At 39.8% G+C, this 16,664-nt stretch overlaps 1 protein-coding gene across 2 annotated transcripts in view; it reads left to right on the top strand.

Moving 5' to 3' along the window:
- Positions 1-16,664, top strand: part of arhgef39 (Rho guanine nucleotide exchange factor (GEF) 39) — a 40,454-nt gene that overhangs the window by 8,406 nt on the left and 15,384 nt on the right. The window contains exons 3-6 of one of the 2 annotated variants that reach the window (XM_007904116.2): positions 1,932-2,116; positions 4,094-4,188; positions 7,768-7,888; positions 8,705-8,823. In XM_007904116.2, the coding sequence (XP_007902307.2) occupies positions 1,932-2,116; positions 4,094-4,188; positions 7,768-7,888; positions 8,705-8,823 (520 nt within the window). Of the gene's footprint in view, positions 1-1,928; positions 2,117-4,093; positions 4,189-7,767; positions 7,889-8,704; positions 8,824-16,664 lie in introns of both variants that reach the window. The other variant, XM_007904112.2, reaches the window with a different exon arrangement.

The raw sequence follows: 16,664 nt of genomic DNA, 5'->3' as shown, positions 1-16,664 counted from the left end.
TGTACATACATCAATGAGATTGCCAGTCAGCATTCAATATGGGATCTATAACAGATAACCCTAAAACACTTCTATCCTTTTTCAAACGTTATCTAATCAAAACTATCCTTTAAAGAGGCTCAAATATTTTCTAACCCAAATCAGAATTCTGAAGTGAGCTCAATGCTTATCTGCTGTGAATCATACAAAGGATGCTATAAATTAAATGTTTCAATGGTGAACAATAAGTTTATTTTGATGTTCCAGGTTTCTTTTTTTACAATTTAATTCTGTGAGTCTCTTGGCTGTTTAACATCTAATTGCCAGTAATGCAAGGTGTTGCTGCGTGTTTCTATTTCTATTTTGTTTCTCCCGAAGGTGGTAGTGGCTGTAACACCTTCCTTTAGATTCAGGTGCTTTAACTGTACTTCACATCATATTTCTTTTCACTCTGCTTGCTGTTTATTTCACTGCATTCTGTAGGAGTGTTTTTCTTACTTCTGCCTACGTATTGTTAATGAAAGCTTACAAATTCAATTTAGTTGAAATGAAAGGAAATTAACAATATGCACATTCACCATATTTAAATTACCTAATAATAGTTATAATCATTGCATTTGATACAGCGTCTTATCCCGTCTTCGAGACATCTCAAAGTGCTTCACAGAATATACTGTAGAGTGAATCGACTGTGTATTTTGTGGGCGAAATGTGGCAGCCAATTACTTCAGCTCATAAGTCATCCTTCCAGAATGCAAATACTACTTTCTACCCATTATAACATCCAGATGTTTCTGAAGTTAGTTCAGTATCTGGGTCACAACCACTGTTGCTACCATTGTATTCCAGCTGTTGATTACTCTACGTGGTTAAAAAAAAATCTGGCTTTTGTCGCAAAATTTCGCTTCAGAAACATTGCCACTTGACGATTTGCTGGGCTTCTGTCTATCTCATTCAATATCTTGTAGACTTATATAAGGACAGGTTCTGAGACATATAGTTTCAAGGTTGAAGAGGTCTAGAGTGGAATACTAACTTACTTAAATCCTGGATAGACCCGGATAACAAATAATTAAACCCTTTGCTGATTTTTTTTTAATCCAATATTTTTGGGGGCTGATAGAGAATACGAAGCAAAGTAAGAACCATCGTATCATACTGGTATGTCTCGATTCACCACTTGTAGTGCCACGTATATTCAGCAAAGAGAGATTATTTGATTTCTCTCTCTCTCTCCCTCTCTCTGTGTGAATGAATTCTTGGGTATTAAAATGTTTCATAGCAAAAGAGAGCATATTTGAATAGCTGGCTTTTTGTTGAAAGTAATAAAGTAGAAGGGCATTTTGTGAAACAATATTTATCAAAGATACTTAAAAAAAATCACATATAGATGGCTTCTGTCAACATTCTCTGTTATCTATGCATCAAAATTGGAAAGACTATTACACGGAATTTTTTACTGTGTTTTGGAGCAACAATAAAAAAAAGGTTAAGATATGAAGAAATTCCTCCTGCATTTTCTCGTTTTCTGTTCATGTGTTTATTGCCAAGTTATAAAATATGGAGTTTATTTTTTTTTGTCCACTGCCCCTGCTCCATGTCCCCCGCCCACCCATCGGGCATCTGGTCTTCAGCCTCTCTGCCCCCACCCTTTGGAACTCCATCCAACAACCCCTTGGCCTCGCTCCCTCCCTTGTCTCCTTCAAGGCACATCTCAAAACCCTCCTCTTTGACCCCCTACCGGTCACCCCTTACTAACGGTTATCTTTTGATTATAATAATCCTAAGAACCCAATAAATAATGGTTTTCTGAAACATTTTCTGGTCAAAGCAATGTTTCATGTAATAAAATCAAACTTCCGAATCCTGCTTTTGTTGTGTTTTTTTTATACAATTAATTTGCGGTGATTAATGTGTCTATCTGTAACTGTTTTACTCGTGTCTCCCAGAAGCAGAAACAGCAGCAGCCAGTACTAATGATCAACTCTCTACCCCGATGGCTCGGCTGAATTACTCATCGGGAAGCATCATCATAGAGGAGCAGAGGGCTCGGTGGGAAAGAAAGAGGATTCGAGCTGCTAAAGAACTGGTAGAGACTGAACAGAGGTACTCCGAACAACTGGAGCTCATTGTTGTGGTAAGAATTTGAGAGAGCCAGGACAAAATGTTTTTAACGACATAGAATCATAGAATATTATAACCCATTCGGCTCATTGTACCTGTGCCAGCTCTTTGGAAGAGCTACCCAATCAACAACAACAACAACAAGATTCCATTTATAGAGCGCCTTTCACGTCAGGAGGACGTCCCAAGGCGCTGCACAGTTGGGTCATGACCCGAGCAGGGGGGAAATGGTCAGGGTGAGGGGAGGGAAGGGAGGGAGAGAGGAGGGGGGAAATGGTCAGGGTGAGGGGAGGGAAGGGAGGGAGAGAGGAGGGGGGAAATGGTCAGGGTGAGGGGAGGGAAGGGAGGGAGCGAGGAGGAGGAAGAGAGTCGAGAGGGGAGCTGAAGGCACGGTCAAAGAGAAAGGTTTTGAGACCGGCCTTGAAGGAGGAAAGGGAGGAAGCGGCGAAGGCACTGGGGGATGGAGTTCCAGAGCCTGGGGGCTGAGAGGCTGAAGGCCCGACCACCGATAGTAGGGCGGTTGGGGCGGGGGACGTGGAGCAGACCGGAGCCAGAGGAACGGAGGGTACGGGCAGGTAGGTAGGGGGATAGTAGGTTGGAGAGGTAGGAGGGAGCAAGGCCGTGAATGGCCTTGTAGGTGAGGATGAGGATCTTGAAATCAATCCTCTGGGGGATGGGGAGCCAGTGGAGGCGAGCGAGGGTGGGAGTGATGTGGTCGCGAAGCCTGGTGCGGGACAGTACACGAGCTGCAGAGTTCTGAATGACCTGCAGCTTGTGGAGGGAGGTGGCGGGAAGGCCGGCGAGGAGAGAGTTCCCATAGTCCAGCCTTGAGGTGACAAAGGCGTGAACCAGGGTTTCAGCAGCGTGAGGGGTGAGGTAATGCCGTAGTCTGGCGATGTTCCGGAGGTGATGGAAGGCGGTGCCAGTTGTGGTGCGGATGTGAGGGAGAAAGGACAGCTCAGGGTCGAACAAAACGCCGAGGTTCCTGACTGGCTTTGAGAGGTGGAGAGTGCAGCCTTGGATGCTGATGGTGTCAGCGCCTGAGGTGCGGAGGCGCTGACGTGAGCCAATCAGGAGGGCCTCGGTTTTTCGCACGTTGAGCTGAAGAAAGTTGTCTCTCGTCCAGGACTCGATGTCGGACAGGCAGGCTGTCAGGACATCGGTGGTCGTGGAGTTGAGAGTAGAGGAGGAAAGGTAGAGTTGGGTGTCATCCGCATACATGTGGAAGTTAACCCCATGTTTGCGGATGATGTCACCAAGGGGGAGCATATAGAGGGTGAAGAGGAGGGGACCGAGGACAGAGCCCTGAGGGACACCACATGAGACAGTACGGGGGGTGGAGGAGAAGCCATTCGTTGAGACGAAGTGAAGACGGTGGGAAAGGTAAGAGCTAAACCATTCAAGGACAGTGCCTTGAAGGTTGAGGTGGGAGGACAAGCGGTGGAGTAGGATAGCGTGGTCGACCGTATCGAATGCTGCCGATAGGTCGAGGAGGACGAGGAGACAGAGGGAGCCCTGGTCACAGATGGTCAGGATATCATTGGTGACCTTGACCAGGGCAGTTTCTGTGCTATGAGCAGCACGGAAACCTGACTGAAGGGGTTCGAAAAGAGAATGGGTGGAGAGGAAAGAGCGCAGTTGGGAGGCGACAACTCTTTCCAAGACCTTGGAGAGAAAGGGGAGGTTGGAGATGGGCCGGTAGCTTGATAGCTGCGATGCATCAAGGGAGGGTTTTTTCAGGGTGGGCGTGATGATGGCAGTTTTTAATCAGTCCCACTCCCCCGCTCTTTCCCCATAGTTTTGCAAATGTTTTGCCTTTTCAAGTACCTGTCCAATTCCCTTTTGAAATGGTATTAACTGGTTTCACTAGGTAGGTGGCATTCATTCCTGCCCCATGTGAAGAGCTATATGAATGCAAGTTGTTGTTGTAGGTTTTTTTATATAAATAATTCAGAAAAAAATGATGACGCAAAGATTTTTTTTCTGACAGTACTTTATAGAGATTTTAAAAGCCAAGGGAACCCTTCAACAAGACACAAGAGATGCCATATTTTGCACCATGCAATCCATCCACTCTCAAAACAGGTGCGTTTTCCAGCAGATTTCTGTTCTATCTGTTTTTTTGGTTACCAGTGTCAATTCTCAGAAATTTTCTTATAAAACAATACTTTTTATCTGAAAGTACCAGTTATCTTTTCCAGATTATAAATAATAATAAAAGTGATCCCTGCATTTGATGCAGCGCCTTCTCATGGGGTTGAGACGTCTCAAAGCGCTTCACAGAATATATTGCAAAATGAATTGACTGTACATTTTGTGGGCGAAACGCGGCAGCCAATTATGCACAGCAGTTTTCCCACCAACAGCCGTGGATTGAGTGGCCAAATTATTTTTTTTTGAAGGGATCCACAATTGACTAATATTTATTTGTATAGGGAGGAAGATTATTGTCACGTGTGTCTTACTAGTTCGTGAAGTTTACTTGTAGTTTTGAACCTGTCTGATGTCTACATAGATACCTCAGTGGTGTGGAGCCAGTGGAATTAGATAGGAGGGAGAGACTGTAATTTAAAAACTCGAGAAAACTGAGTCTGGTGTTGTTGTGAAAGCTCTCTGCTTGCCAATTACTTCCCAAATCAATCCTCAAAGGCTGCTCCGACTCATTTCACTGTTACTCCAATTGCACAGCTTCTGATTGTGTCTGGGCGTCCGTCCATTTCTGTCTGTCTCAAATAGGTTGCCTAGAAACGCTAAACCACCATGCATCCTTTTGTAGGGCATTGATTCAGAAACATGCCCACTATTTAATATTCGTTTCTGTCGCTGACAAATATTTAGTTAAGAGCAATGCGGTGGCTTAAAAAGAATAATTAAGCACAGGGCAGCGCAATGGAGCTCCACTTCATTGTCAGTGTGATAAAACATGCCCTTATCATATGATTTACCCAATAGTGAGTGTCCAATGTCAGCCATGCTGTTGTAGGAAAGTGCCAAATGGAGGCTAGGTATTTTACCACCATATGAAGTGACAGAATAGTTAGCAGCAACTCCTCATGATCAGTATTGTAGCGCCATTGATGGATATCTTAAAGCAAATAATTAGCTCTTCTCCTTGGGCAGGAATATGGATTCAAGTCCAAGGCTGAGTCCTGGTCATTTATACAGCCTTTTTTAATGGATAAACATTAAATCAAGATGGTTTTTTAAAAAATATTTTATACTGTATGTTGTGGCTGGGGCAGTGTGGTTGAATAAATCCAAAACTGAGTGATACCAAACCATTGGTAAACTTGCTGATGCTAGGATTTGTACCTGTGATTCAAAATCTTGATCTTCTCATTCAAATTGTCTTCTATCTAAATCCACCATAGATTTGGAAATGGTGCATCTATTCAAGATAACTTCTCATGTGATTGACATCCCAACAACTTTAATAGTAATAATCATAATCCTTACATTTGATATAGCACCTTATCTTGCAATTGAGATGTCTCAAAGTGCTTCACAAAAGTGAATTGTCTGTAAAGATTGTGGGTGAAACTTTCGGATGCACCGACACAAGAACAAGACAAAGGTTTAGAATTGCAACAGGGAAATTTCAAGACAAACATCAGAAAGTGAATTAACAACTGGAACAATTTGCCAGGAAGGATGGTCAAAGCCAGGATACAAGGCGCAATATACAGTAAATGTAAATTGTATTGCAAATTGTTTTGTGATAATAACTTGTTGCTATGATGAGGAAGAGGGTAGGGTAGGTATTCTGGAAGGATGAGATGAAATGGGCTGAAGGGCTTTCGTCATCCAAACCAATCTTGTGATCTTGTGTAGTGGGTATCACCATCACCAGTTTCGTTTCATTCACTAAAGCCACTGGTTGGTTCAATGCTTGTGCTCTTTAAGGCTACCTTCAGCTCCTTTGATGTCATCAGCAAATCTACCTCCTTGTGTGATCAGATATCACTTCCTTCTCTCCTTTTTTCTTGTTAAGTTTATTCCTTCCCTTGTACCAACTCCAACCGGAGGAAGATCAATGAGATTCACCTCTCTTTCTCTCATCTTCTGTCACAAGATCTTCAGAGCAAATATCCTCTATATGTAGGTGTTTGTCGTCTCTTAGACAATTCTATTTTCTATAAAATGTTCAGAAAAAAGATTTGAATAGTTTGGTTTGCTAACTGAGGGATGCTTATATGAATATAGGCCTTTCTGTTCTCGTTCATAACTGGTGAGAAAACACTACTGTCTTTGGCACTGTCTGAAGGAAAGATTCGATATATAAATATCTGGAAACTGCCAATGTGTGAAAGGTGTAGGTTTTCAAAGGGGATTTAATTTCCTCTCTGGCTGCTGATGATAATAATGACTAATAATTAATAATAATTGCTATATTTGGTAAAGTGCTTCTCATATTGTGAGGACGTCTCATTTACTCTGGAAAATTCTTTCCCCAACACCCAAAGCCGAACAGTCAAGTGCCAGAGAAGTGCCAAGCTCCCAACATCCCTTTCCTGACCTGCTAATAATCCCACAATTGTAAGAAATGTAAATGAGAAGAACGCCAATGTTTCTTCCAGCATGTGTTGCTGGAAACCGAACCTGATCATGAATCTAGTCCTCTGACTATTAGACCTTTTTGGAGGTCTCCAAGGAACATAAGTTCTCCTACACCCGAAGCACAGAGCGCCCTTTAGATTTCATCCACCAGATTTCTCTCTCTGTGCTATTATCCTTCCTTTCTAAAACCTAATGACCTACTCCTAGACATCTAATGTTGCCACTATCGTACAACTGCTGCCTAAGTCAGTCTTCTCTTGAGATTTCAACCCATCCAAACTTTTGGATATTCCTTTTGAGCTAGTATTGACGCATGGCATAAATTGGCAAATGAGCAAATCCCCATTCACGTAAATCTTCATAGATAAAGTCCTTTATCCTAATGCCAAGTTTATGCCCCAAATTGTAATTACCTTCAAGATTTTTTTTTAATCCACAGCCACAGAAATAAAACTGTTTAGAAGAGTGCAATGAAATTAATTTTTAAATTCATCATACAAAATCCTCATTCCTGAGAGAGGGCAGGTTGCCTATTAATTTCTACATCTAAATTCAAAACAACAGCTCTGAAAATGGGTTATGGAATGTATTTATCTGGATTACACACCAAATGGTGGAGTCCTGTAACATGTTGGTTAGAGCAATCGTCTTATAAGTGAGCGGACCTGGGTTTGATTCCTGATTGGGGCGAAACCTTAGGCAAGTTTCCTTATTCCATATGCATCAGTTTTCCTAGCAATAAGTAGGAAACCGGTTGTTAGTCAATTGGGAATCACTTTTCTGGGGGTGATAATGCTTTCAAAAAAATAATAGTGTGATTTGGTCACTCAATCCACGACTGTTTGTGGGACGCTGCTGTGTGCAATTGGCTGTTATGCTTCGCCCACAAAACATACAGTTAATTCACTTAATAGTATATTCTGTGAATTGCTTTTAGACTCCTCGAAGTGATAAGGCGTTATATCAAATGCAAGGATTATTATTTTTATTATTCAATGTACCATTCAGGCATTAAGGGACATCATAAGCAGTTTCAGCTTCCTCCTGTTTGGCTTTGAGGCATGACAATGTTCACTGTCTCGCATTACATTCTGTGTCACTGTACAGGACATTGCTATATTATCTGGAAAAAGGAAAGTTTGGGATGGGCTTTGAATACTTCTGTCCTCACCTGCAACTTTACTCCACTTACGCTGACAACATGGAGAATGCCGTCAAGGTCTTGCAGGTAATAATAAAGTAACTGCATGAGTCTATAAGACTATGTTTGTGATATCCGAGTAACATTATGAACAATTTAGTTTATTCTTTCATGTTGCATGTCAGTAAATTTACACAATGTTGAAATGGATTATAGTTTAAAAAGAAAGGTCAATTGTCCATTGAGGTCTAAGTTCTCATCTAATTAAAATTGGCTTAAGTGGCACAACCTTCAGAATAGAGTACGAGTGTGAAAGATATGCATGTTGAAAACATTCTTGTGCTCATTAGTCGTTTGCTGTCAGATGCTGCCTCCTGCTCTTTCCTTAATAAATTCTAAGTTAGTTCTTTGTAACATCGTGTTGCTTTCTTTCACCCTCTTCATTATGAGGAAACCGTCTTGTTCCTTCCAGTTCGAAGGAGTAAAATTATGGAATCACCTCTTTGACATTTCACAACCTATGTACTTATTTATCTCTTTGAGACCCTGAGCTAGAGAGATATCACTGTCTTAATTAAGAAGAAGGATGTGACCATGGTAAATTGACTGATTTCATTGATTAAGGACTAGCTGTACAAGTAACATTGATTTTAACAGTAGGTCTACATAAATGTAATTGTTGGAACATGGGGCTGCATAATTAGGGTGATGTGACAAAGAATAGTTGGTTTGTCCTTTTCAACCTTCAGTATCATTGCTATGCATAATAATAATGTACCCCCAACGCAATTAGCTGAAATCCTAAATATTATAGAAAGTCTTCTCACAAGCAATTAAGCATTCATACTTTCTAGTGGTATCTGCACCTTCATTTTAGTTTTATGGTTTGTGGTCCATTTCCAGGAGCAAGTTAAGAAAAATAAAAGCTTTGCGAGATTCAAGAAACTTCAAGAATCCAGACCTGAATTCCTTGGTTTAAAATTGGAGGAATTACTTCCTCTACCTCTGTGGCGCATCCAACAGTAAGTAGACTTGCTTTAACGTATAACTCACCTCAGTTCAATATAAATACGCATCATATATCCCTTGATGCTGTTCAAATCCAGTGGAAATTTATAAATTGTATATTTTAATGGGGAATGAGATAAATGAATTAATTGTCCAGCTTAACTTAACTTTGAGACATCTCAATGAGACGATAAGGCGCAATATCAAATGCAGGATTATTATTATTTATTATTCAACATTATGTAATTATTGGCTAAAGATGTAACTGTTGCCTTGACGTATTTCATTGACTCATTTGACTTATAAACTTTGTGGCCATTACCTCATACTGTTTTCACCATTTTGTGAATCCAATTTTGCAAGATTTCACAGACGCCTACGGGAGGAAGAATTTAAATATTTATACTGTTGTAACTTTGCACCTGTATACGTAACTTTGTCCACGTGCAAAACTTTTTTTTGACAGTGAAAGATGGTGTGTTTCATATTTTTGTACATGGAAATATAAAAAGTCATAGGAAGAGAAAATATTAGAGACTGAGAGAGAGAGAGTGATGATGACTGGTAGTGCAGTATTGGCAAAGTTTCTAATACGACAATTTTTAGTTGACACTGTAGCCAAGATGTATTCTCTCTTGCAATGCTTAGGATTAACTAACGAATTTAAATTTTGCGGCCTTTAAATTTTGTAGCATCCCCTACAAAACAGTCACTCCGCTTTACAGTACAGTATATACTTGAGGCACTTTGAGACATCCTCTCGAAGTGAAAGGCAGTGTACCAAACCAATAATTTTTATTATTATTGTGTCTGAAATATCTATTTTGTAACAAGATTGGCTTCTAAACATTGCTTCCTTTACACGTCACACTGCATTTCTGCATTTTCAGAGGTATTGTAATGTTATTTGCAGGAAGCGCTGTTGATAGGTTTTACCCGACACATAATTTCTTCCCAGTAAAAAAAATATAAATGGATAATAATTAATACGGAGTCTGAGTTTCTCAGCTATCAAAAGGTTCAAATGTCATCATAAAGAACGAGAGTGAAGCTCGAGCAGTTTCTAACAATCACCTGAAGCAAGAAATGTTATTGCAGACTTGAACTTTGTGCCGAGTAAGATGCATTTTTAAATAAATGCCGTTTGTGGTATTTTCAAATTAGTTTTTCCGCTGGTATTTTTTTGGCTTTCTGCATCTGCCAGCACAATGTCATTGATGTGTGTTGACGGTCTCCAAAGAGTATTAATGCCTTTGATACAGACAAAAGGGTATTAAGTGGATTTATTGCATGGTAAATAGTTTAGAGAATGTGCACGGGGATGATTTTGTAGATGTATTTATGTAGTGTGATCTACAAGGCAGTAATCTAATTGAGGGAGTTCAAATGACATCATCTACTGAGAACGAAAGTCAAATAGTCTATAGCCACTATCTGAGATTATGTAACCGCTTTGAAAATCGTTCTTTTGTGTTGGTTGCTGATTATTCACACTGTTTTAATTTTACCTGCTGTTCTCTGGTTTTAGTCGATCTTTTGTCAGTAGCAGCAGGCAGCAACAGCAACTTTTCAGTGTTTATCATGTTAATGTGTAACTTGAGGATTAATGGCTGTGATACAACTGATCAGCACTTGATTGTGGAAAAATATGGTGTGCTGTGTAATTATATAGGGTAAACTGTTCACTTTCAGTCATTTTTCCACCATTTTAGCAGAAAATTATGCTTTTAGAGGCATTCTTACCAATTCACATTTTCCGTCGCAGATTTAAATGAGTGCTTCATCTTCAGAAACTTGAAAAACTCAATTAAGTCAATTATCGGGACAGTTTGTGTTAATTAACATTTAACATTCTGCCATCTGCAAGTTTTTAAGCTTTACCCATTGGTAAGATCGATTCTCACATGACCCATTCTCAATAGTAACGCAATACAAATGAGTTCCTACATTGTTCCAATAATTGCAAGAAACCACTGGCATTAGATTGTCCAGTCTATTTTGGTGAATGCAAAATAAGAGTATTCTGTTTTTCGACTGGTAAGAGCCCATCATTTTCTTTAGTATAGAATATACAGTATTGCCATGTTAACTTGGATCTGGCCCATGTTCCAAAAACTTTTGAAGTGCCTTAAAATTTTTGGGGTAATATATTTCTTCTGGATACTTTGTGTTCACGTTCTATTCAGTTAATGAAGGGCCAGCCCACATCCCTACTGAATGATATAATGCCTTCATTATATCAACAGATGTAGATATGTAAGAATCGTCTTTAGAGAAAAGGCTGGAATTTTAATCATTGTCAGGCAAGCCAATGAGCTAAAAAAATTCTACAAGATGGTGTTCTATAAGATTGTTATAATTTATTTAATGAACAGCACCAGATTATATGAAGTGAAAATTATTAATTTGATATTCTAGACGTTACTAGATATTATTAGCAAGCATGTCAGAGAATTGTCATTATAATTGATTTTTACATTTAATTGATATGATTGCCTTTTATTTTAAATGCATTTTTTTTTACCCAAACTCTGAAGATCCAAAGAAGTTGTTGGTTCCCTTCACCGCAAGGCTGTAAAGATTAACCACCCTTTTTGGATTAATGTGACGACTTTTGTAGGGGATGTTGCATTCTTTACGGATTAATGACCTTTTCGTATTATGTGAAAAAAGGCAGCGTGCTTAAGCTCGTTAATACATTTTTTTCTAATCTTCTGCATCACAAACTTCGGAAACATTCATTTATGACCTGTACAGCCCAGGTATTTTGATGGCTCTTTGTTGTAGGTACTCTTTTATTTTAGTGCTAAAATGCAGGTTTAGAATTTAGGTATTCTTTGATTAAAATGCTGGAATTTGAGTCAGTGAAACATGGTTTGCATGCGGATGTACAGTTGCCATTTTAAGACTTGACTGACCAGGCAGTTTCAGCTACTCCGATTTGCAGAGGTCATTTTGGGGATGTTAGAGCAGTTAACTTAAATAATTGCAACCAATTTATTATAAATTTGAGTCCCATAGCATCGTGGCTAGCGCCCTCACATCGCAAGTGAGAGGATCCGGGTTTGAGTTCCTGGTGGGGCGAAACCTTAGGCAAATTTCTTTACTCCACACGCCCCTGTTTATCCAGCAGTAAGTAGGAACCCGCTGTTAACCCTCCCCCAAAAGAATAAATAATAAAATTTATTTTATTCCCGATTGTTTGTGGGACACTGCTGTACGCAATTGGCTGCCTTGTTTCGCTTACAAAAAAGACAGTCAATCTACTTATATATTCTGTGATAAGGCACTGCAAGGATACAAATCCAAGGATTCAATGCAAGTATTCAAATAAAGTGATGGTAATTTAATATATGTTGGCGTGTTAAATAGCTTTGCTTATCACAGCACAAATCAGGAACACTGTCCTACCAGATGAAGTCCAAAAATAAGTTGTGTTTCTCTACAAGGTAATGATACTTTATCCCCCTATGTTTTCAGAAATGGCCTTTTTAACAATCCTTACGTCAGAAGATGTAGATTTTTTTTCTGGAAATTCTGCCATTGTGATGAGAACCTGGTTGTTTTCTGTAACCTCCACAGTCAGATCGATACCTGTTGCTGTTCATCACAAACACCATCCTGGATTTGGAGTAGATTCATTCTTTTTTGTGGGATCAGCCGGGTGGGTGTCTGACACAGGCGGAAACCCATCACCGTTGCTTAAGAGTCTCCAAACCAAGCTGAGAATTCCATGCGGCCCACCTACACATGGAAATCCCAGAGAGAGATTGTAGGAATGGAATGTGCTCTCTCTCCCTGGAGAAATGCATCACTCTAGCTTCAATCTTAACAATACTGTCAGCATGTAGCAGAATTGGAAAAGGATGCAAATTAATGCTTGATAAAGAGACAAATTACAAATATGCACAGAACCCAATTTTGCTTTTGCTGCACATTTTTTTTTGCACCTGTGATATATCCATATATTTTTTTTTGCACCTGTGATATATCCATATATCCATATATCCAGTTTGAAAGTATTGTAGCCCACAGGGTCTCCTTAATCCCTATACAATCCATTATTCCATTTATATTCCTTTGGCTCATTAAAGCTTTTTAAGCAGATATCTTAAAATGTTGAGCTCTGACAAGGATTTCTATTTGCATTCATGACGACTCTAAGGTAGAAAATGTAAGGAAGAATATTACACAGAAAACATGATTGTATTTTTAATCTGAATAGCAGTAAAATACTGTACCTAATCAATGCATTGATTCATTTTGTACTTTCACAAAGTGTGCATGACTTTTGTATAACTTACTCTGTGCAGAATTTGATTGTACAAGATTCACTAATGATTGGTATTTTTATTTTATTGTTTTAGAAAACTTATCCCCCCACATTTATCTTAAACATTGCCCAGAAAATACCTGCAATCACCACTTTACAGTACATTCTCGTGAAGCGTTTTGAGAGGTCTCAATTGGTGGATAAGGTGCTGTATGAAATGCAAGGATTATTATTATTATTGATTGAAGAAATGATCATGGGAGAGTTTTGTGAGGAACGGTAAGAATTATGGCATTTCTGGTTTACTGTCGAGTGTTTTGGGGCGGGGAAGAAAGTTAGCATTGCACTTAGTGTCAAGACACCTTGTGCCTGCTGTCATCGTGTAATAGTGTGGGATTTTCCCTCAGGCCCGGTTTGCCTGGAATTGACACCAGTCTGCGGTAATTAATCTCTGCAGTGGTGAAAGCAGCAGGTCCTGGGAAGCCTTTGCTCATAGAACCATATGCCAGAGCCAGCTGCACCACTGCTTGGAGAGGTCCAGCACAGAGGAGTGCTCTGCCTTTGACAGGCTCCTGCAGTGACAACCGTATTCCGTTGGTATATTGGGCCCAGAGGAGTAGCATTGTACCTTACACTGCCCTTTATTATCAGAAAATATCCATCAGACAATAACAAAATACACTAATTATGGAAGGAAAGAAATGTAGAGCAGTTACTGTTAACCAGATCTGTGTGTCAGAGCTGTAATGTTTTCATTACATTGCTACACCTGGAATGGCTGTAAGTAGGGATTGTTTGGGCTGTCTGAATGGCTGCTAATTACATTCCAATTAAACAAACGGCAAACTACCGCAGATGCTGGAAATCTGAAATAAAAACAGAAGTCACTGGGAAGACTCAGCAGATCAGGCAGCATCGATGGAGAGAGGAAAGCGAGTTAACATTTCAGGTCGGTGGCCTTTCGTCAGACGAAAGGTCCTCTTTCCATAGATGCTGCCTGACCTGCTGAGTGTTCCCAGATTCTTATTGAATATGTGCTGAACAGAATAGAAATTGGCTTCTGTGTTTGTCTACAAAAAAACAGTCACTACACTTCACACCACATCCTGTGAAGTGCTTTGAGACATCATCCTGATGTGAAAGTCGCCATACCCAACGCAATGATTGTTAACCTTCAGTCATTGTTTGACTCCAAATAGTTTACGGTTTTACAATCAAAACCTGAGATAAATTGTGTATTCTTTAGCTGTCTGAGACAAACCACAGTGGTGAATGTTTGTGACGTGATTGGGAAGGGTGATCTTTTATAACACCCGCATGCTGCTTGGATTAAAGAAGCAACACCTCTTGTTTGCTATTTTCTAAATGCGAACGTGCGATGGTGGGTTTCCGATTGCTTCAATTTTCATTCAATTAAAATGTCACTGTTTCTGCAGTGCTCCTTTAAGGATGTGCTAATCATATGTTGATCCAAGGTCGTTGGTGGTCAGGCACAGTGGTATTGAACTTACTGCTGTGTATCTGATGATTGATCGAATTATGCTTATAGACTTGGTGGCAGAACTGACTCGAGGCAACATTCAAGCTGTTACACATCCAACCTTGGGCCTTTTTTTTGTCATTTTATTTGAAATCCCAAAGTAAAATAGCAGAATGTTTAGTTTTGGAACAGTTGAACATTAGTCATCTGACCTCCAAGTGATATCAATGGCAAACTATGCAGTTTTAGTTGGTTAGACTCCAGCAGTAACCCCAACGCACACTCTGGGGTCCCCAAGCCTTGGATCTTGCTGACCTGTGCCTAATACTTACTGGAATTAGGTAAACAGGATGTGTCCCTCTAGGGAGAGAGAGAGAGAGAGAGCATTCCATTCCACAACAATCTATCTCTGAGATTTCCATGTGTAGGTTTGGAGACTCTTCGTCATGGTGATGGGTTTCCTCACGTGTAAGACACCCAGCTGACCAAATAAAAATCATTGGACCTCCTGTGATAGGTGTTATGTGTTGGTCAGGATGCACTAGGCTCAGGTAATGTGCTTTCTGAGAGCCCTGCAAAGGAACAGTGTGATGTTCTTTCACCTTTAAAATACAACGTTTGGATCCAGCTAGGGCTTGACGCACTCAAATTTCCTGCTTCATGAAGGATCCTACAATGAAATGGATTTGACAGTTTCAGAACTGTTCCAGGTAGAAATAAGTCGACTCCAGAGAACTGCCCATTATTCCCTACAAACTAGGAAATCTCATACAGAAAGGTCACAGGGATTTCTAGTGTGGGAAACAGAATAACATGGACTCTACTGTTTTTAGGTTGAAGGGCAGAGTTGGGCAGAATAGAGAGCTTGACTGGCCTTGGATTCCTCTATTACCACCAGCTGTGTTTGATCTTGATTCGGGTGCCAACAATGAAAAATTAGATTACATTCCTCGGCAATGACCTTAAGTGTGTTTTTTTCCCCTCCAATGTTGTCTCTTTCGTATCTTTCCTCATGAACGCATTGACTCATGAGGTTGCACAGCCATTCCTTACCTCTCCCAAGTGGCCAATGATCTTTTGGGAACCTCAAATGTAAATGTCAGCAGTTTATCTGACTGCAAAGAAGGGCATTGTGTCCGTACCTAATCCAACTCTAAATACTAAGATCAACGAGAATCAGTTGTTAATATTTTGCACTTGCCTCTATGATTATGGAAATAAACTGTTCTGCTGATAAAATGACATGATATTTTGAAATAAAAGTCAGTTCAGAAAGATTCATAAAATGCACATTGTATTAACAAAGCTTTCTATATATTTTAACTTATCGTAGACTACTTTGAAATATGTTATTCTATTCTATGCAAGCACTAAAAGAACCAATAGGTTCATCTTTTCTCTAATATTTCAATGCATATAATCTGCCACTCGAATGTAAGCGAGACATTAAGGCAAAAGTTTTTTTAAAGTTATTAAATGGCTAAAATTAATTTTGTTCTAAATCTAGTTTTCTATATCCTGCTTTAGTTGTAAAGTCTGCTTTTGTTCTTCCTATTGAAATAATTCATGGTGAAGGATTGCAATTTAGGGTTTCTTTTTACTATTCCAAATTCTTTGCGTTGTTTTGTTTGAGATGATAGATACGGTGTTTCTGATTGCATTGTCTAAAAAAGGGTTTAGGATATATTTCACAACTGAAATATAGATTGGATGGAATAGAGTAATACACAGCTTGCTAACCTTTATTTGAAATTGTGCTTAGAGATATATAACTTTTTTAAAGTCATAACCAGCCTGGCCACAAATGAGACATGCAGTGCTAAGGGGGGTGTTGCATTGCCAGAGATGCCGTCCTTCAGGTGAAACCTTAAACCAAGGTCCCGTCTGCCTGTTCAGGTGGGCGGTAAAGATTCCAGGGCACTAGTCGAAAAGAAAAGGAAGCTTCTTCGGGTGCCCGAGCCAAAAATTCACTCCATGGCTGTTACAGTAACCTCACACGCTATCCCATTTTGTCTCTCTTCATCTCGGTCGTGACTGTAATCTGTCAGAAACATTTCCGGTTTGAGAAAAGTTTCTTCTCAATACTTGCATCCCCCTTTGAG

The sequence above is a fragment of the Callorhinchus milii genome, unplaced genomic scaffold (genome assembly GCF_018977255.1).
Source record: "Callorhinchus milii isolate IMCB2004 unplaced genomic scaffold, IMCB_Cmil_1.0 Scaffold5, whole genome shotgun sequence".
Taxonomy (NCBI): Eukaryota; Metazoa; Chordata; class Chondrichthyes; order Chimaeriformes; family Callorhinchidae; genus Callorhinchus; species Callorhinchus milii.
This window is presented reverse-complemented; position numbering and strand designations above follow the sequence as displayed.